This window comes from Cotesia glomerata, linkage group LG5 (assembly GCF_020080835.1).
Source record: "Cotesia glomerata isolate CgM1 linkage group LG5, MPM_Cglom_v2.3, whole genome shotgun sequence".
In the NCBI taxonomy this organism is placed as follows: domain Eukaryota; kingdom Metazoa; phylum Arthropoda; class Insecta; order Hymenoptera; family Braconidae; genus Cotesia; species Cotesia glomerata.
The window spans coordinates 22,995,984-23,018,246 of NC_058162.1; the positions used below are offsets into that span (position 1 = coordinate 22,995,984).

The 22,263-nt window shown below is 31.9% G+C and overlaps 3 protein-coding genes across 4 annotated transcripts in view; 2 read left to right on the plus strand and 1 right to left on the minus strand.

Moving 5' to 3' along the window:
• The first annotated feature begins 5,516 nt into the window (after window positions 1-5,516).
• LOC123264516 (laccase-1-like) lies at window positions 5,517-21,205 on the plus strand. Of its 2 annotated transcripts, none has more exons than XM_044727798.1 (8): window positions 5,517-5,707; window positions 14,483-14,615; window positions 14,726-15,157; window positions 16,668-17,057; window positions 17,130-17,340; window positions 20,368-20,589; window positions 20,667-20,903; window positions 20,996-21,205. In XM_044727798.1, exons 1-8 carry the CDS (start codon window positions 5,532-5,534, stop codon window positions 21,142-21,144), a joined length of 1,950 nt encoding a protein of 649 aa, XP_044583733.1. In that variant the 5' UTR covers window positions 5,517-5,531; the 3' UTR covers window positions 21,145-21,205. The 2 variants fall into 2 exon arrangements, with proteins under 2 accessions (XP_044583733.1, XP_044583732.1); XM_044727797.1 differs by lacking the exon at window positions 5,517-5,707 and adding an exon at window positions 13,841-14,120.
• On the plus strand, window positions 9,024-11,694 carry LOC123264520 (laccase-7-like). Its single transcript, XM_044727803.1, has 4 exons — window positions 9,024-9,224; window positions 10,812-11,033; window positions 11,116-11,349; window positions 11,429-11,694. The coding sequence occupies exons 1-4, from the start codon at window positions 9,128-9,130 to the stop codon at window positions 11,578-11,580; spliced, it is 705 nt and encodes a 234-aa protein (XP_044583738.1). The 5' UTR covers window positions 9,024-9,127; the 3' UTR covers window positions 11,581-11,694.
• Window positions 11,275-22,263, minus strand: part of LOC123264519 (INO80 complex subunit B) — a 34,754-nt gene continuing 23,765 nt past the window's right edge. The window contains exon 5 of the mRNA XM_044727802.1: window positions 11,275-11,351. Within this exon, the coding sequence (XP_044583737.1) occupies window positions 11,306-11,351 (46 nt within the window). The 3' untranslated portion in view covers window positions 11,275-11,305. The remainder of the gene's footprint in view (window positions 11,352-22,263) is intronic.

The window sequence follows — 22,263 nt, forward strand, 5'->3', positions numbered from 1 at the left end:
GTAATAAAATCATTAATTTATTAATTTTTCTCCGTCAATCATTTATTATAATTATAAAATAAAGTACAAACTATGTATTGGAACCAAAATTAACAAAAATTATTATAAATCATCTATTTTTTATTTTAAATTAGTGAACTAAGAGTCAACAATAAAACAACATTTTAATTTATCACAATCTAACTTTATAATATTAAAATTGCAAAAATTATTGAAATCAAATATTTAACAGTAAATATAATGTATTTTTATTTGGTTATCATTAATTTCAGAATTTAAATCAATTAAATCCGAGTCAACAATAAAACAACATATTTTTAATTTTAATTCATCAAGCGAATATTGTAAAACTCGTTTAAATTCAAGTATTTAGCAGTGAATTTAGTTTCAAGTTATCTAATAATCAATCATTTTAAAACTATAGTCAGTGAAATCCCATGAAACAATAAAACAGTAATTTAATTTAATTTTTATAAACCCACACTGTGAAAATTATTAAAATTTAAGTATTTTGCATTGAAGTGAATTTTTCTACTTAAAAGAAGTTTTTTGGAAATAAAAAAACAGAAAGAAATTTATTTTTGGACTTTTGAAATTAAATGTTTATTCGAAAAACCCCATAAGTCACTGACTTATGGGCTTTCTCAACTAAACGAGATTTATATCGACCGATTGGTTAGGTCTTGAACACGGATTTAATATTTTTTGGTACTGATATAAGTGAGGGAAAATTTAAAGAACCGAAAAATGCAATAAACCCGATTTTGAAGAAAATATGACTTATGGGGTTTCTCAAATAAACGATTCAACTACTCCGAGATCATAAAAAAACAATGGAATGACAAATGGAAATCCTCCAGATCGCATCTCCAATCAGTGAGACAAGATATATTCTCTGCAAGACCACTGATTCCGTCAAATAGAAGAGACCAGTGCACAATCACTCGACTCAGGACTGGACACAATAATGCCTCACATATTCATTATATAACCAAAGAAGAACAAAAAAAATTAGGAAAACGGTTGACCCTGAAGGCCATCCCTGCAACTTCCCGCTAATTCCATACTTAGGCGCTTAAAATTGCACCAATGACGTTTTTGAGCTCTTCGAGCTTAAAAATACAATTTATGGGTTATTTTGAGCTCTCCGAGCTCAAAGAGATTGCTTTCCTATGCTTTTGAGCTCTTCGAGCTCAAAAGTCTGATAGAGATTTGATAAGACACTATTTTTTGAATTTTTAAACCGCAATAACTTTTGAATGAATAAACCGATTTTCACGCGGTTGGCAGCATTCGACGCAGTTTTTCAAGCCTCATAGAGAATCTTAAATTTTGAATTTATCGCGCTAGGAATTTCGGAGTTATTCCGAAAAAACACTTTTTTCGGTTTTCTTTCGTTCACGATATCTCTCGAACGAATCAACCGATTTTGACCAGACTGGTGGCGATCGACGTGGTTTTTTGAGGTTAAGAGCTGATTAGTTTTTGGAATTGAACCATTTAGCCGTTTAAAAGTTATTCCAAAAAAACCACATTTGGAAAAAATTTTTTTTTCAGTTTTTTGAAGATTTCTCAAAATCTATTGATCTGAATCGGTCCAAATAGTTTTCAAAATCTAAGTTTGGTCAAGCCCTTTCGAATGGCACCAACCACGATGAAATCGGTCAAGCCGTTCAAAAGTTATAAGCGGTTCACAAACTTTCACACACACACACACACACACACACACACACACACACACACACACACACACACACACACACACATACATACAGACACCGTGACAACCTCACGGGGATAGTCAGGGAAGCTTCCTATGACCTTCAAACGTCGAGATCTGATGAAAACTCGATTTTTGTAAAACGGGGTGAAAACAATAACTTCCCGATTTTTGAAAATCTTCAATTTTCTTAGCGGGAAGTTAAAAATGTCCACTATGTGGATATAACTTGACTGTGATCCATATCCTCGACGAATGCAGACACCTCACGATAACAAGAGACCAGTTCAACATTTCAAAATCCATCTCCAGTATCCTAGAAACACCGGATAATTGCTTAAAAACTCTTAAATTCGTAAAAGCTATTAATGCAATCCAATATATTCAATGTAAGCGTATACATTGAGAAAAAAAAATCTGGAAAACGGTTGACCCTAAAGGCCATCTTTGCAACTTCCCGCTAATTCCATATCTAAGCGCTTAAAATTGCACTTATGACGTTTTTGAGCTCTTCGAGCTCAAAAATATAATTTATATATTATTTCGAGCTCTCTGAGCTCATAGAGATAGCTTTTCTAAGCTTTTGAGTTCTTCGAGCTCAAAAGTCTGGTAGAAGTTTAATAAAATAGTATTTTTTGAATTTTCAAACTGCAATAATTTCAAAATGAATTAACTGATTTTCACGCGGTTGGCAGTATTCCACGAAGTTTTTTCAACTTTATAATATATTTTTAAACACAAACTAATCGAATCGAAAATCTTAGAGAAATTTGAAAAATTCACTTTTTCCGAATTTTTTCGACAACGATAACTCACGAACCAATCAACCGATTTTCACGTTCTTGATGGCAATTGATGTGGTTTTTTGGGTTCTAATAATTATTCTATTTCATCAAAAACGACCCAAAGAGAAATGTCAAATTTATGTGAAAAAAACACTTTTTCTCGAAATTTTTCGTTTTTGATAACTCTTGAACGAATCAACCGATTTTGACGGGACTGGTGGCAATCGACGTGGTTTTTCAAACTTAAGAGCGGATTAGTTTTTGAAATTAATCGGTGGAGCCGTTAAGAAGTTATTCCGAAAAAACGATTTTTTGAGAATTTTATTTTTGAGATTTCTCAAAATCTAGGGAACCGAATCAATTCAAATTTTTGCGAAATTTAATGACAATGATACTCTTTGGATCGTCACCTATTTTGATCCGATCGGCCGAGCCATTCAAAAGTTATAAGAAGTTTACACACACACACACACACACACACACACACACACACACACACACACAGCCGCACGGACACCATCGCAGGAAGAGTCTGGGAAGCCTCGCGTGACCTTAAAACGTCAAAATCTGATGAAAACTCGATTTTCGCAAAACGGGGTAAAACCAATAACTTCTCGATTTTTGAAAATTTTCAATTTTCTTAGCGAGAAGTTTAAAAAATTTTTGTCCAGAAAAAAATTTCTTGGCTTAAGAATCGTTTAAAATAAATTTTGGTTTTTTGACGAAAGAATATCAATATCTATCATGATAATAAAATATTGGCATTAATTTTGATAAACAAACTAATAGGTTCACTTGAATTATACAAAAAATAATTCGATTAATTCGATCAATTCTTGAGAAAAGAAAATATATTCTTGAAAATTATCAAGAATATATATTCTTGTGACAAGAAAATTTTCTCAAGAGTAGTACTTTTTTTTCTCAGTGTAGTATAAATATTGTGAACATCTGTGATCTTTAATGTATCTTTGACTTATATTATTATAATTTTGTATATTGTAGTCGCTCAGAACCCTGTTGTTAAAAAGCGACTTGAAATAAAAATTAAAAAAAAAAAGAAGTTTTAATAACTCTAAATAACTCTTCTGACAGAGTCCCAAATCTTGCAAAAAATCTGACTTTCTAAGAAGAGTTTTTTCGACTTAATAAGACTTTTTAGACTCTTTAAGAAAATAAAAAACTTTATGAACTATTATTCGTACTTATTAAAATTTTTTCACAGTTATTTCAAAGAAATTTTTCCGCAGTTGCAGTTAAATAAACAAATATTTTAATCAATCTGGAAGATTTTGGTATTCTTCCTATAAAAGTTTTTAAGTCAAGAATATTATTCTTGAGTTAAGATTTTTTTTTCTGTGTAAAATGTACAAAATTTCCTAGTTAATCTTAACCTTAGTCACATGTTTGTCTCAAAGATTAAGCTATAAATTTTTTAGTACCCGCCTGAGTACTTGACGCAAAACACTACCGTGTCTCCGGATATAAAAAATCGCAATCGTAATCAAGATAATGGGACAAAGTTATTAAATTATTACATTGTCAAAAATCTAATTAAAAGCTTCTGTTTAATCCATAAATAAATGTGAAGCTAATAAAAGCGGGTAAAAAGTCCAACGAAGGTGAGAAAAAAGCAGTCAAATAAATAAAGATTTTGTTGTTATATATTTAGTGAGGTTAACTCACGCAGGTCATTTATAATTCTGTGATAATTAATGGCGCCGAGTAGTTATAACTACTTTTTCTTTGCACGAAATGTTTAAACTTGTTTTTTTATCACTAATCTTGTATTAAATATAATTCTTACTGCGTAATAATTTAATTGTGAATTAAAAATTTATATTACAAGCTTACATAAGATAATTTATTCTAAAAGATCTTAATCTTTATCAATTAACAAAAAATAATTCCAGATGATCTTAATCTCTTGACAAATTTCTAGCCCAAAAATTCAAAACAATCTTATAGCCGGGGAATAAATTTTCTTAAGCTTATAAAGCAACCCTCACCAAAGTTCATTACCCTCAAACAATAATTAACGAGAGAATCTGGAGGCTCAGAACCCGCGGAATTCATCCCCCGATTTAATTAAAACGCGTATTATTTATTAGCCGGAGTAAAAAAATAAAAGAGAATCCCTTTGGATGATGGTGAAAGGGATTTTCCATGTAAATGACAACTTTTATAATATTTTTCATTTTTCATTTGATAAAAATCTCCGACTGGATGACTAGCGAGTGGTGACTGCGGACAGTCATAGCGACTATGAACTATGAATGACGGAAACTGGGTTCTATAGACGTCAAGAGCTTCGACGTTTTTTATATTCTCGAGCACCTGAAAGCCCTGTTCGAGCGGGAGTCCCACTAGCAGTATCCGACTGTGTCGTTAGAACCAAGTGCAAAAAACCCAATGCAAATGGATCTGGACAATGGGAGCCTTTTTACACATTTACGGCGATGAAAAGCGGGTAAGTAATAGCGGCTAGATGATTACACGTAGCCGATGATCAAGGCGTTTTTATCCGTCTCGTAAACAGTCATGCTGATGTTTGGTTTTTTTTTTTTTTTTCATTTCTAGATGCTTGTTCTGCTGTATTACACGTATGAGGCTGCTTTTTGTTCCTGGGGTAAAAACACACCGGACGCGTGTTTTTATTTTCTTAAACGTTTCATCACTGTCAGCTTCTTGGATACATCGTTACTCTTAGTCGGCCATTATTGCTAAATAAACTGTCCGATAATCTTTTTATTTAACAATATCTCACGGTCCATTGTTGTGAGCTTGTAATTGCTAGTATTGTTATCATGTCATTTTACCAAAAGTTAAAATTACTTTAAGGAAAAAAATTAATTGGTTATGACGTCTGATATTTAATTGCTTTTACTTTTAACCAATGTAAGTGGATACTGTTGTTCGGTTAAGAATTGACATTAATTGTTATTTATTATTTTAAATAAAAATAATTTTTTTCCTGTCACAGTTTCAATGTTTTTCCTCAGTTTGCGAAAAATTTGTCAAGAGTAATGTTCGTTAAATTTTTTACGGTGATTTTCCTCCCGGTTTTGGCCGCTAATCAGTGCGCTGAGGATGGAATGAAATTAAGCACTCCTGAAGAATGTACGAGAAACTGTGGCAAAGATGAGACGCCGAAAATTTGCTACTACTTTTTTGCGCTGGAATTTTTCCCGGCGCTCAGCAGGTAATTTTATGATTAAAAAATTGATTCAAGAAAAAATATTTTTAAATTGAAAAAATCAGTTTGTAAAACTTTTATTTTTTGAGTCAAACATGAAAATTATTACTTAAATTAAAAAAATATTTTGTAATTCAAAATTATTTTTGTTAGCATCAAAAGAATAAAATTATTCTAATTTTTTTATCAAAGGATGACAATACACACTGATAAAAAAATTAACTTGACTCAAGAGTCAAAATCTTGAACCCAGAATACCATTTTGAATAAAATGATTTTCTTGAATCAAGAGAATAAATTCTTGAGACAAGAAAAATTTACTTAAATAAAAAATAATTTCTTGACTCAAGAATTTATTCTCTTGACTCAAGAAAATCATTTTCTTTAAAATGGTATTCTTGGTTCAAGATTTTGGCTCTTAAGTCAAGTTGATTTTTTTATCAGTGCACTAAAAGAAAAATGTCTTTTAAAAAAAATGAGAAATAATGGAATAAGAAATTAATTTGTTGAAAATTTTGAACAATTTTATTTCTTAGCTGGAAAAATAATAATTTTTCTCATAGTAGAAAGTTTTTCTTGTTGAAAAAAAAGGTAATTATTTACAAGTGAGGTCAAACCCATTTTGGGTCATAATTAGGTGAAAAATTAACATTTTCAATTTCTTTTTAAATTCTGCTTGTTTTTACGGCGCATTTATGATAAAAAAAGTCGTAAAAGAAAAAAATAAAGATTTCGATAGCTTTTTTGCCCCTAAAAGTTGGAAAAAATTTTTGCTTTTATTTTTTTGGATAAAATTTTTATTTTATCTTTTTTTGATGTTTTAGTTATATTTTTTTTTGAAAATTACATAAAAAAAACGAACAAAGTAAAAAAAAATTCTTCAATTTGATGAAAAAAAAAAAAAAAAAAAAAATTAACATGGCTTAACATTTTGCTTAAAAATTAGCATGGGTTGACTTCACTTGTAAATAATTACCAAAAAAAAGTTTTTTTATTTTGGAAATCATTTCTAGATAAAAAATTCTAACAATAAAGTTACTGTGAGAAAAATTTTGATTTCTTCAACTATAAAATAAAATTGTTGAAATTTATGAACAAAATAATTTTTTATTACAATATTTTTTATTTTTTTCAAAAGAAATTTTTTCTTTCAGTGTATTCTAAAAAAACTTAAAGCATAAACCATTTAATTGCAACTTAAAATTACTTTGTGTGTACAATTCAAAATAATTTGCGCATCCTTTAAATTAGAGTAAAGTTTTGAGGTTATCATTTTATATTTAACGATTAATTTGATGTTAATAGGCTATTAAACTTGTTTTATAGCTTCAATTTGTTTACGAACATAAAGTTTGTTTAATAATTTATTTTGTCAAATTAAATAAAGTTGAATTAATATGTTATGACGATATTATTGAATAAATATTGTTTGAACGACAGAGTAATTATCAGTAACAATGAAACGAATTTATAACATTGAAATTAAGAGACATTTGATTATTTTTTATTTTATTTGATAAATAAACTAAATAATTATTTTTAAAAAATTGCATTAGTATTTTTTTACAATTTTTAAAAGTAGAATTTTTAGGTTAAATAATTCTTCCTATAATTTATTTGTTAAAAAATCTTGAATATTTTTAAATAAGTTTCTTAATTTCAGTATTACAACAAATTTCGGTAGATAAAGAAGCAAGTAGGTCAAAATTAGAATTTTTTAAAAGTTTGTAAGAAGTTGGTATAATCAATATTTAGGATCTACATCCGTTATAAAGTTTAAAAATAATTAGATGTTAAAATGATTATATGATTATTCAAGCGGTTTTAACTTGAAAACAATTAAAGTTATGCAAATAACTATTGAAAACAAAGTTTTAGGGGTTGGATTAACTTTACGAAGACTATATGTGTATACAACGCGCGGCATTGTGTAAGGTTGGCTATTGTCAATTGGAATGAGTTAATTAAATTTATCTGTAATAAAAATTAAATAACAATAATGGTAATAATAATGAAAATAAAATTAATAATGTCAATACAAATATAAATTGGATTTTATTATAAATAATTATCTGCGTAATATAAATTTCAGCGCTTGCGAAATGTGCAATTCAACGACGACACAAGGATTGAAAAACAAAGCGGACTGCGAGTGTATTCTTGTTGATGGAGTTGAACGAACTGTGTTTTCAGTGAATCGCATGATACCCGGCCCCCACATTCAGGTAAATATATACTCCAAAAATGAATACCCAGTGAACAATATCGGCAAATAAAAAGCGCAATCCGGAAGCAAATTATTGTTTTAAACTTATTTATTAAATATCTGTTGCAGGTTTGCAAAAATGATTACATAGTGGTGGACGTTGAAAATATGGCTGAAGGAATTGGAGCGACGATGCATTGGCACGGATTGTTTCAGCGTAATTATCAGCACTATGACGGAGTGCCTTACGTTACTCAGTGTCCTATAGAAACTTTCGACACATTTCGGTACCAGTTTCCAGCCTCCGAATCGGGGACTTTTTTTTACCACTCCCATGTTGCGCTCCATCGGCTGGACGGGCAATACGGGCCGCTGATAATTCGCGAGCCAAGAGAAGACGATCCCAATTCGCAGTACTACGACGTTGATGATCCAGCACACGTGATCCTCATCAGCGACTGGATGCATGAGCTGGCTACCGAGCGATTTCCTGGGCTACGTAAGCGCTGGAACAGTGAAGCTGCTGATAATATCTTGATCAACGGTCGAGGAACTTACACGGTAAGTTCATTAAATTATTCGCTGATATTGATATGAACCAATTGGATTCAATTAATTCGTTAATTATTTTCCAGTATGAAAACGAAAACAAGACCGACGTAGAACTGGAAACATTTTACGTCCAACCTAATACCAGACACCGGTTCCGATTGATAAACTCCTTTACAACAATATGTCTCGCGCAATTCAACATTGAAGATCATCAGCTACTATTGATCGCCCAAGATGCGGCTAACATGGAGCCCGTTTATGTTGACACAATCGTAATTGGCTCCGGCGAGCGTGTTGATTTTGTTATAAACACAAACAACACTGCTAAGACATACTGGATACAAGTACGCGGTCTTGGAATCTGTGAAGAAAAAAAAGTTAACCAACTGGCAAAGCTCCAGTACCAAAGCTATCAAGATTCTGAGTCAAACTTCAGCGATCCTCCGACGTACGACGAAGGACTTCCCCAAGGGATTGTACTCTCTTATTTAGTTTTTACTTTATTTAATTAACTATCTATTGTTGATTATTGTTATTGTTCATTATTTCAGCTCTATAATCCGCTAGACGCGTCGTGCGATCCAGAAAAAGGAACTGTTTGCTCAAGTAATTTGAAAACTGCAGATCCATTCGACTAAGATATCCTCAAGGTCGATCCAGATGTGCAAATGTTCTTGGCTTTTGGATTTCATAATTACAAAGTTAATACCTCAACTCTCGATGTTTTGTTCCACTCGGATCCTCAAGATTATCCGGTATTTTTCAGTAAGTCAAAATCTAGGATTTATTCGTACTTATGGAACTAAAACAAGCGATTTTTTAATCATTTAAAAAAATTTTTTAATTGATTAATATAAAAATTTATGTACACTCTAGGGTGTACCAAAATTCAATTTTTCCGTGGAAAACATTTTAAAATTGGAAGTTTGAGTTCCGCTTTTAGCAGGTGCCGTGTTTGAGCATTTTCTAAGATATTTTGGGTTGAGACGATTTATTTGATTTTCATAGAATTTTAAATAGCAGCTTTATTTAACAGCATTTCCGGCCAAATGCGGAAATTTACACCAATTTTATTCAAAAAATAAATTTATTTTAACCCTTTAATGTTCTGGAAGCGCAAAGAATCTCGGTGTGAGGTGCTAGGGGAGAGAGCCAATCATAGTCCGTTATACGGTTGTGTGAGAGACGGTTTAGTTGTAGTAGTCTGTCCATGCGTCCCTTTCTACTATTTTTCTAGCCTCCTCTCTAGAAAAAGACTACAGCTCTCTCACTTAAAGAAAAAGACATGACTCGAATTAAGAGTGGGGATTCAAGGCCGAACATTAAAGGATTAAAAAATTGAATTTTTTAATTTTTGTAAATTTCTATAAGTCAATTTTTTTTCTCATCTTTTTTTAACATCCCGCTAAGAAAATCGAAGATTTTCAACAATCAGAAAGTTATTATATCAGATCTTGACGTTGTAAAGTCACAGGAAGCTTCCCTAACTACCCCCGCGATGTTGTCAATATGTCTGTATGTGTGTGTGTGGGGGGGGGGGGGTGTAAGTATGTGACCCGCTTATAACTTTTGAGCGACTGAACCGTTCGGAACCTACCAAACGGCGTTCTGAAAAGTTCGCTTAAACTTAAATTTCCTGTGAATTTGAACCGATTCAGACCGATAGATTTTGAGGAATCTCAAAAAAAAACTGAGAAAAAAATTTTTTTTAAATGAGGATTTTTTGGAATAACTTTTAATTGATTCTATCGATCAACTCCAAAAACTATCAGTTTTTAAGCTTAAAAAAACCACGTCAGTCATTCCTAATCCTGTCAAAACCGGTTGATTCGTTCGAGAGATATCGTGAACGAAAGAAAACCGAAAAAAGTGTTTTTTCGGAATTAATCCGTAATTCCTAGTTCGATCAATTTAAACTTAAAGATCGTTTATGAGGCTTAAAAAACTGCGTCGAAGGCCGCCAACTGCGTAAAAATCGGTTAATTCATTCAAAAGTTATTGCAGTTTTAAAATTTTAAGAATAGTGTTTCATTAAACCTCTATCAGGCTTTTGAGCTCGAAGAGCTCAAAAGCATAGAACAGCTAACTCTTTGAGCTCGGAGAGCTCAAAATAACACAAATTTTATTTTTGAGCTCGAAGAGCTCAAAAACGTCATAAGTGCAATTTTAAGCGCCTAGGTATGGAATTAGCGGGAAGTTGCAGAGATGGCCTTCAGGGTCAACCGTTTTCCTAATTTTTTGCTATAATTTGATTGTTACAAAAATTTTAAAAATGATCAAATATCTAATTCAATTTTCATAAATTTTTAATAATTTCTAAGAAAAATTTAAACTGTACTCACTAATTTTCAGTGGGACCTGGAGAAACTCCAGTAGCAAATATAATAAACAATATAACTTTCAAATCACCTCGCGCGCCTCCTCTGACAGAGCCCGAGGGCCAGGAATACTTTTGCGAGAATACCGACTACTGTAAATCCGAATCAAACGCCGACAAATTAAGGCCTTGCTCTTGTACACACGTCAAAAACATTCCACTGGATTCCATCGTCGAAGTTGTAATCTACGATCAAGGTAAATTTTCGCTTTTAACATACGACAAAAAAGTACTTCCTTATTTTATTAACAGATTAATCAATTTCTTACTTAATTTAAGCACGAATGCCGATCTTAAGCCACCCGTTCCACCTCCACGGGACAAACTTCCACGTGCTGGACATCGGAAGTCTTCCAGAACAGCCAGCTCTCACGATGGACGACATTGAAAAAGTGGTTTCGAAACACCGCGAGCGTCTGGTCAATAAATCTTACGACAAACCCTCCGCTAAAGATTCCGTTCTGGTGCCTCAGGGTGGTTGGGTAATTTTCCGGTTTCGCGCAGATAATCCAGGTCTACAAACAATTCATAATATTTATTAATGATAAAATAATTAACTAACTGCAAACTATTAATAACTTTTCAACAATAGGTTACTGGGCATTCCATTGTCACTTTGAATTGCATTCAATAACTGGAATGCAGGTGGTTGTTCATATCGGCTCAGAGTCCGATTTACCGCCAACCCCGCCGGGATTTCCTCGATGCGGTTCATTTAAACCGGATATTTGTCCGACACAATAAAGAACTTATTTGTTTGTTTACCTATTTTAGGTTAAAAGCATATCATTTTGATTTCATATTGCATACCAATCGACTAATTCCAGAGTGTTAAATTAAATAAATTGGAATGACAATCAACTAACGAGCTAGTATGAGAATAATTATGAATTTAATCGAATATGTATGTGGATGATTCAAACAGAACGTTTGTTTCAACCGCCGTCGGCACAAACAAGCCGCGCTAACCAAAAATCCCATTTTATCCTCAACTAAATAAAGTATTAAAAAGTTTGGAAAATCCAAAAGTGCATGCCTCATAATCTCATTTTCCACAATAAAATTGGTTAAAATAAAATACAAAAAACAAAACAATAAAAAACAGAAAACTTACACTGATAGAAGAATTTATTTGTATTAAATAATATTTGTTAATAGGTAACAAATCATTTATTAGAGACCACTTTTTAGTATTAAACAAATATTTCTTAGTATTTAAAATGATTTGTTTGTATTTAATAAATCTGATATTCATTTATTAAATATTAATAAATCTTTTTAAATACTAAGAAATATTTGTTAAGAACTAACAAATGGCTCTTAATAAATGATTTGTTAAATATTAACAAATCTTTTTAACTATAAACAAATCCTTCTATCGGTGTAATACAAAAATCATATTTTTCAGCCTTGCAAAATATATGGAATATTTTAAAGAAATTATTTCATTTATTAGAACTATATTTTTTATTCAAAATGATCGATTACCGTTTTTTTTTTTTATTGGTTGTTAGTTTTAAGGTTTAGTATCATTTTCATAGCATAAATAACATTTATGGGATATTTTCAACATGCCAACCCAACAGTTAACAAGAACATAATTATTTAGCTTAAAATTTTTTTTCAACTTTAAAAATTCATTGTTATTTTTTTTAGAAGTAACGGAGGAAGTCGAATATTGGTTCAAAATGATCGACAACTCCAAAAAATTAACACCGATTTGAACGAAATATTAGTTTTTTCTTATCCGTTGATATGAAAAAATATGTTTTGACGGAATGAATTGCATAAAATTTTATTAGCATGATAATTGTGAAAAAATCATACTTTTCACAAATCAAAAAATTAACTTGACTTTTTAATTTATCCAAAGAAAAAAGAAATTGTTCAAACCGACAATATTAATTCTTTATAAAAGGAGAAATTAAAAAATATTCAGAAGTATTAAAAACAATTCAAATTTTATTACTTCCAATATTTTAAAAAATTTTGAAAAATCCAAAAGTGCACGCCTCATAATCTCATTTTTCACAATAAAATTGATTAAAATAAAATACAAAAAACAAAATAATAAAAAACAGAAAATTCTGATATGGTTTAGTGGCGCCATAATTCTAAAGTAAGGAAAAAAAATACTATAATAAAATGTATATATAGATATATAAATACACAATCGTATCTTAGTTTTTTATGAATAATAATTAAACGACAGTGAATTTAACGCTCATATAAATTGAGAAAGTCCTTAGTGTGTTACTTTAGATGATAAAAAAAAATGATTCCGGTACGATAATTTTTTCGACCAATTTCCCTGCTACATACACGGATCCATAAACACAAACACACGGTCGTCTAGAGAAGATTATTTTTATGTTATTATTTACTATGTTAAACAAAACAATTGTTATTGAAATATATTTTATGCACCTTACAGATTATTTGACTTGATATAAGTGCACTCATATTATCCTGTGCGATATAAGTAAAAAAAAATCAATTGCAGTTTCGAGAAAATTACTTTTTTTGACATGTCGAGAGTAGAGCACTACCTCAACGCTTCGCTTATAAGGCGTGCAATAAGAATGTTTGACGTCAGGAAGTCTTGAAAAATTTGTTTACTTCATACGACATTGAGAGAATATTTTCAATGTCGTATTAATATTAATAAATAATTTACAATTGATAAGAAGAAAATATATCAATAAATTAGGCTAACATTAAAATAGTTTAAAGAAGAAATAATTTAATTCTGACATTAAATAATTGAAAAATATTGTTAGTATGTTGAAGAATTTTATTAATAATTTTGAATATTTAATAATTTTATAAAAAATAAATTGTTAAATAATTTATGGATAAAAAAATTAGTTAGAACAAATTAACTTGACATTGAATTATTAAACATATTATCTGTGTATCTAATCATTGACATTGTCAACTAATTGCCGTTGCGATAATGACCGAATAATTAAAACGCGCGATATCTATTGATGCGAAAAAAAATAAATTATTAGTGGCTTTATCAAAGGTCAGCTAATAGTCAAAAGTTTGTGACTGTTGTTAATACTTTTAGTATAAAAGGCAATAATGGAAGTTTGTAAAAAAATCAATATGTTAATATTGCTGGTTTTTATCCTACCGATTTTTGCAACTAGCCAGCAATGTGCGGACGATGGACTGAAATTAAGCACTCCAGAAGAATGTATGCGAGAGTGTAGCAAAAATGAGACACGGAAAATTTGCTACTACTTTTTTTCATTGGAATTTTTTCCGGCACTCAGCAGGTAAATTTTATTGTTCATTTCTTTCCTCTTTTGAGGAAAGAAATGAACATTGAAAACGCTCGGAGATTGGAGAGGAAATTTTATTTGGTACAACTATAGTGGGTACAAATAAGTGTAAATTGAATTTCCTTTTCAGCTGTAAAATATATATTTATTGGTAAATAAAGAAAAAAAATATGGGTTAAAATAAGTATTGTGTCAGGTTAGCCATTGTCAACAAAAAAAAAAGTTAATTAAATTTATCTGTAATAAAAATGAAATAAGAATAATGGTAATAATAATGAGAACAAAATTATTAATGTCAATACAAACTTAAAATTGAATTTTATTATAAATAATTATCTGCGTAATATAAATTTCAGCGCTTGCGAAATGTGCCAACCGACGACGACACAAGGATTGAAAAACAAAGCGGACTGCGAGTGTATTCTCGTTGATGGAGTTGAACGAACTGTGTTTTCAGTGAATCGCATGATACCCGGCCCCCACATTCAGGTAAATATCTACGTCAAAAATTAATACCCAGTGAACAATATCGGCAAATAAAAAGCGCAATCTGGAAGCAAATTATTGTTTTAAATTTATTTATTAAATATCTGTTGCAGGTTTGCAAAAATGATTACATTGTGGTGGACGTTGAAAATATGGCTGAAGGAGTCGGAGCGACGATGCATTGGCACGGATTGTTTCAGCGTAATTATCAGCACTATGACGGAGTGCCTTACGTTACTCAGTGTCCTATAGAAGCTTTCGACACATTTCGGTACCAGTTTCTAGCCGCCGAATCGGGGACTTTTTTTTACCACTCTCATGTCTCGGTCCATCGGCTGGACGGGCAATACGGGCCGCTGATAATTCGCGAGCCAAGAGAAGAAGATCCCAATTCGCAGTACTACGAAGTTGATGATCCAGCACACGTGATCCTCATCAGCGACTGGATGCATGAGCTGGCTACCGAGCGATTTCCTGGGCTACGTAAGCGCTGGTCCACCCAAAGGGCTGAAAATATTCTAATCAACGGTCGTGGAACTTATACAGTAAGTATCTTCAACATCACTTCCATTAACATAAGGGTGATTCTCTGTAAGGATGTTTTTTGCTGTCCTAGGAATTTTTTTATAAGAAAAAATGTCATTTTGTTACTAAAAAAAATTTATTACGAAAGTAAAAAAACATTTCTATTTGGAGCATTGAAAACTAGAATGAAATAAATTTTGGTTTTTTTGCTATAAATTCGTAAACCACCGAAATAACAGTCCCCTAGGCTGCCCCATTTCCAAAATTAAAACTTTAAAATTAAATTTTAAGTTATTCGTCCATAATATATAATTTGGTCCATAATATTTATAAACTTAATTAGTTAACTAACAATCTTCTTCAATAAAAAGTACCGAAAATTAATTTGTTTCATTAAATTCATTAAACCAAAGTTTGTCCCAGGCATTTTAAGAACAGTCCTCTGCCAGAAGTTCAAAGCCAAAAAAAAATCCAGCGTGTTGAGCGGCATGATGGCCGAGCGGGTTAAGTCATTATCCCGTTAGTTCGCTCGCACATCATGCCGTGAGGCGAGGGTTCGAGCCCCGACGATTGTTCGAATAGTTCCAACACCAACCGTCGGGGGTCGCTCCGGTAGCCGAGCTGTACTGGCATGGGTTTTCTCTGTGGTTTCTTCATAGCCACTATTCCAACAACCGATAGAAAGGGGTGAGGAATAGGGTAAATACAGTACAGAAAGCACAAGTCAAGTCGGTCCACAGCCGCGTGATAATAATAAAGAGTTGAGTATACAAATGTGCGAAAAATAAGGTTGATTATGTAGTGAAAATACAGGAGTGAAAAGAGGATGTGCTGAGGTCCAAAAAAGCGTTGAATGAACAAGGACAGTATAAAAACACATGACGGTGGCGCACTCGCGGAATGCGACAGCTACCATCTACCCAGCCTTGTAAAAACCAAGAACGGTATACAAGTAAAAATCGAAATGAAAAAAAAAAATAAAATCCAGCGTGTTATTTTACCTTTTGTAAGGTTTATAAGGATCTAACTAGCCTTGAGTTAATAACCATAGGGCTGTTAGCGCTTTATTGGCATTTTATTTAGTGACAAAGCACCGTTTGTATTGGAAATATATGTCTGGGCCACTTCAAAACTCAGTCCCCTGGCAATTATTTTTATTTATAATTTATTTCTAAAATTGGATCCATAAGTCTTAATATTATTCCAATTAATGTAAACATTCATTGAGAACTTGAAAATTTGAATGCATTGAAATAGTTTGCTTGATTTTTCTCAATTTGATAAAAAAAAAAGAGTCCCCTGGCAAACAGTCCCCTGTCATGTTATATGGCAAAAGATACACAAATATCGAAAAAGCAAAAATGAAATCGGCTGTTTATTTATTATGGTTAAGCTTATAGTTTTGTAGCCCTTGTTAATTTTTTTTCTAATAAAATCAAAAACAATTTGGTCGGAAAATTTTGTACAAATTTAAGACATCCTTACAGAGAATCACCCATAAGCAGAAAAATTAATTCTTTGTTCTTTTAGTTCGAAAACGGAACGGAGACTGACGTAGATTTGGAAACGTTTTACGTCCAACCTAATACCACACACCGGTTCCGACTGATAAACGCATTCACCACAGTATGTTTGGCACAACTAAGCATTGAAGATCATAAATTGTTATTGATCGCCCAAGACGCGGCTAATATAGAGCCAGTCGAAGTCAACACGATTATTATTGGCTCTGGCGAGCGCGTTGATTTTGTCATCAACACAAACAACGACGTTAAAACATATTGGATACAAGTACGTGGACTCGGAGAGTGTCAAGAGACTGAAGTGAATCAATTGGCAAAGCTCCAGTATCAAGGCGACGAAGATTCAGATTCTGCTAGTGATCCTCCGACTTACAGCGATGGACTTCTTCGTGGCACTGTATTTATTTTTCTAACTTCATTCAGTTATTTGTAAAAATTAATTACTAATTATTGAAATTAATTGTTACAGCTTTATAATCCACTGGACGGGTCTTGCGATCCAGCGGAAGAGACTTTCTGCGCGAGTAATTTGAAAACTGCAGATCCTTTTGACGAAGAAATTCTTAAGCCTGATCCAGATGTTCAAATTTACTTACCATTCTGGTTCCATAATTTCAATGAGACTAATACTTTTAATGTTTTGTACGGTTCTGATCCCGAGAACTATCCAGTTTTCTTCTGTAAGTTTTAATTAGTTTTTTTTTTTAAGATTTACACTGGAAAAAAAAAAGTATTTTTCTTATTGGTATACAAAGTATTATCCATCGAGTTTTTTATGGTCAAAATACGTATTTTGATTATCAAAACCCTTGTGGAAATATTTCTCTGAAAAAAACTGAGAAGAAGTACAAAAAACAGCTCTTAAATGTTCACTTTTTCTTAAAAAATCTGAAAAAGTGTTACTAAGTGGAAAATTTTTAATTTGTCATAAAAAGTCAAAGTAATTTCAAAATTTCGGACTCTTTTAGAAGAGTTATTCAGAGTTAATAAAACTTCATGTGGAAAAATTTTGCAGCTGCACAAAAACCCGTAGAAACAATTTCCTGGCGTTATATGAGTAGGGGAGAAAGGGGTCAATTAAACCGTGGGGTAATTGAACCACTCGACTTAAAAAATCGAAAAAATTGAAAAAATGCTTCATCTTCTTAAAATTAGATTCGTATATGCTAAACTCTGATATGATCAAAATTTGAAATCATTGCGATTAATAAATTTTGAAAAATTGAGATTTTTGTATTTTTAGGTATGTAAACTTTTTTTTCGGCTGATAACAAATTGTTTAATAATATTTTAATTTTTGAATTAATTGATAAAGTTTGAATTGTAGTAGTTGTATATACTTATACTTTATAATTCCCGAATTCGTTTATAGTGATATAATGGTTTATTTATTTATTATTTACTATTAATTGTGATAAAATTATATGGGGTCAATTGAACCATTCGACGAGTTTGCATAAATTAATAATTTTTAAGAATTCACGTTGTTTATTGACTAATTTATGGATTGATAATGATAGTAGACATAATAAACTACCATTCCAAGAAAAAAAAATTATCGTTTAGTTTTAATTCGAATAATAAAAAATTGCTAAGCTTTTTTTGGTTCAATTGACCCCTTCCTCCCCTATATAAAATATAAATTTTTATTATTTAAAAAAATTTTTTTTCTATCTCTTAGAAAATAAATACATAAAATATTGTCTCGTCTTACACGAAAATACGTCTCAGTTGATAATAGAAACAAAACTAATGACAGATAAACAATGCTCAAGCATTGAAAAAGTACCATTTTTAAGAAACTTCCCACCTCAAATTTAACTCTCCTACAAGGGGAGAATTCAGCGATCATGCCCCCTCTGCCGGAGGTTCTCAATACTAGTACCTAATAGTATATTACACTCCTTGGGAAGGAAAATAAGAAAAGCCTCAGATCACATGTAATTGTTGACAAACATGTGATCTGAGGTTTTCTTTTTTACTTTCCAAGAGTTGTATACTATTTTTTTGTCCGGCGAAGGCGGAAAGCGGCAACTTTGTTTAGCGCAGTGGGACGAAAGTTGCCACTTTCCGCCCGGAGGGCAAAAAACAGTTTTTAATACTAAAATTATAAGTAATTATAATTCTTGATACAACTTTAAAATTAAAATTTATTATAACACTAATAATTTCAATTTTTAATAATTTAAATACTTATTAAAAAATTAAATTATGTCAGGTTGGGAGAAAACAAAACTATAAAAAAAAATAGTAATTTATGCCATATGGCCGCAAAGTGACGATTTTCTGACAACAACAATGTTGCGATATGAGCTTAAGGCTTGTGGTGGGGAATCTACGAAAACGGGCGTAATTTTAACGGAAATTTACGCTCGTTTTTGTACATTTGCGTCACAAACTTTAAAGCGAATATCGTAAAATCGTCGTTGTCAAAATCACCACTTAGTGGCCAAATGACATACAATATTTTTTGTTATTATCGCTCTATAAGTTTAACTTTTGAGGGATAGGAGGCAAATAATGACATATTCAAATTTTATGAAGTTTCACGAGGATAAAAAAACTTAATTTTATATTAATTATCTTTTTATTAATATTTATTTATGGCGTGGTTGTTATTTTATTAACAATCCGGAACATCCCCGGAATACTTTTGCAATGTTCTCGAAATAGTTCTGGAACATCCGTGGAACACTTCCGGAACATTTCCGGAAAATCTCCGGCAGATTTATAGAACATCGCTGGAATACTTCCAGAATAAATTAGGAATACTTCCGGAACATCTCCGGTGCACTCCTGGAATATTCCCGAAATACTTCTGGAACAAATCGGGAATAGTTACAAAATATATCGGGAGTACATCGGGGATATGTTTAAAATATTCCTGGAAAAATCCTCGAATACTTCTGAAACATTTCCGGTAAACGTTTGGATTATGTTCCGGAAGTATTCCTAATTTATTCTCGAAGTATTCCAGCGATGTTTTATAAGTCTGTCGGAGATTTTCCGGAAATGTTCCGGAAGTGTTCCATGAATGATCCAGAACTATTTCGAGAACATTGCAAAAGTATTCCGGGGATGTTCCGGATTATCTTATCATAGGAACGTTCCGGACCAGGAACTATTCCGGAACTTTTCAGGAAACTTTTTTTTTACACGGGTAGTAACTAAGTTTAAATGTACTATACTCAAAATCATCGGTCAGTACACTAGAATTTGATTTATTTCGTTCTAAATTTCATCCGATTGCACAAGGATAGTACGGAAAAAAAGGGGGAAGTAAACTTTGCGGCCTAGGCCGCGGAAAAAAGACGGTATGGTAGAGTCTCTAGAAATGGGTATCTTTTCGGACGCCACCCAGCGCTCAAAATTTGAACTTTTAGAGCAAGTATAACAAAAAATCATGTTCTTTATGGACCTCACAACAGGATAGCTAACCACGTCAACTATCTGCACTTAGCTATCGATTTTTATGGTGGTACTTACCAATCTTTCATCAAGAACCTTAAAAAATATTTATTTCCCTATCGTAGTTAATTAATTTAATTAATATTCAATTATAATATGCAATTAAGCTAATTCTGCTCTCTTATCTGATTTTGTTTTTCTTTCCTACGTTTAAAATCAAAATTGTATTTTTTTTTTGTTGTATATAGTCGATTGGCGTTTGATTTTCAATAAATAAATAAATAAAAAAAAATTTTCAGCTCCTCAGGCCACAGACCCTCTGGTGAGCGTTCTGGGAAACGTAACCTTCAAATCACCTAGCGCGCCTCCACTGACCGAACCCGAAGGCTATGAATACTTTTGTGATTCCCCGGATTCCAATTACTGCAAAGAACACGCCGTTGACCGAACGCCTTGCTCTTGCACTCATGTTCAAAATGTCCCGCTAAATTCTATTGTCGAAGTTATAATCTACGATAAACGTAACTTCCTTTTTAATAAAAATTATTATTAAATAATGAACAATTAATTAACTGCTTAATAAATTTTAACTTAAAAGAACGTTTGCCGACTTTGAACCACCCGTTCCACCTCCACGGCGGAAATTTCTACGTATTGGATATGGGAAGTCTTCCGGAGCAGGATAACCTCTCGGAATCAGACATCGAAAAAGTTATGGCCAGGCACCAAAAGCGTCTGAGACTCCACAAAGGTTATGACCGGCCTTCCGCTAAAGATTCCATTATTGTTCCACAGGGCGGATGGGTTATTTTTCGGTTCCGCGCTGACAATCCTGGTTTGAAATTTATTTTTTTATTATTTGCTTCATAATAATATTAATTTTCAGCTTCTATTGTTATAAATAAATAAATTTAATTAATTTTACAGGATACTGGGCATTCCATTGTCACTTCGACTGGCATTCAATAACGGGAATGCAATTGATATTTCATATTGGTTTGGACTCTGATTTACCGTCCACACCTTCAGGATTTCCTCGGTGTGGTTCATTTAAACCACCCGTCTGTGCTCCTTGATAGCTTTTTGTTTTATTTTTTTTAGACAAATTTATTTATTATTTTTTCTTGTTAAGAAAAATAATTTGAAACAATTAAAAATTATTTGAGTTGACTTTTAGTTAAATTTTTTAACAAGAATTGTGTTCATATTTTTTAAAATTTATCCTTAGAGGAGAAGAGCGTAAATTGAACCAAAAAAAGTTTAGCAATTTTTTATTATTCGAATTAAAACTAAATAATAATTTTTTTTTCCTTGAAATGGTAGTTTATTATGTCTACTATCATTATCAATCTATAAATTAGCCAATAAACAAAGTGAATTCTTAAAAATTATTAATTTATGCAAACGCGTCGAATGGTTCAATTGACCCTCGCTTGGGGGCAATTGAACCACTGCTCGGGGTCAATTAAACCAATAATATTTAAAACTCAAACCCGAGCTTTTAATAAATAAAATATTAATTGTTACTTGTTAATATTACTATTGCACATTTTTAATGCACAGATATTATATTACATAAATTAACAATCAATTCAAAAAAAATATTTATTATAAATTTAGTTCATCAAATTGTTAGGTTATTTTCCTGAGTATTTTTAACTTCCCGTTTCGGGTTTTAGCCCGTTTTTCGAAAGTCGAGTTTTTATCAGATCTCGACGTTTTGAGGTCCTAAGAAGCTTTCCTGACTATTCCCGCGAGGGTGTCACTATGTCTGTGTGTGTGTGTGTGTGTGTGTGTGTGTGTGTGTGTGTGTGTGTGTGTGTGTAAACCTCTTATAACTTTTGAACGGTTGAACCTGTTTCATCGCGGTTGGTGCTATTCGAAAGGGCTTCGCCAAACTTAGATTTCCTGTGAATTTGAACCGATTCGGACCGATAGATTTTGAGAAATTTGGAGAAATCTAAAAAAAATTTTTTTTCAGAAGTGGTTTTTTTAGGATAACTTTTAAACGGCTTTACTGATCGATTCCAAAAACTAATCAGCTCTCAACCTTGAAAAACCACGCCGATCACCGCCAATCCGATCAAAATCGGTTGATTCGTTCAAAAGATATCGTGAACGAAAGAAAACCGAAAAAAGTGTTTTTTCGGAGTTACTCCGAAATTTCTAGTTTGACCAATTGAAACTTAGAAATT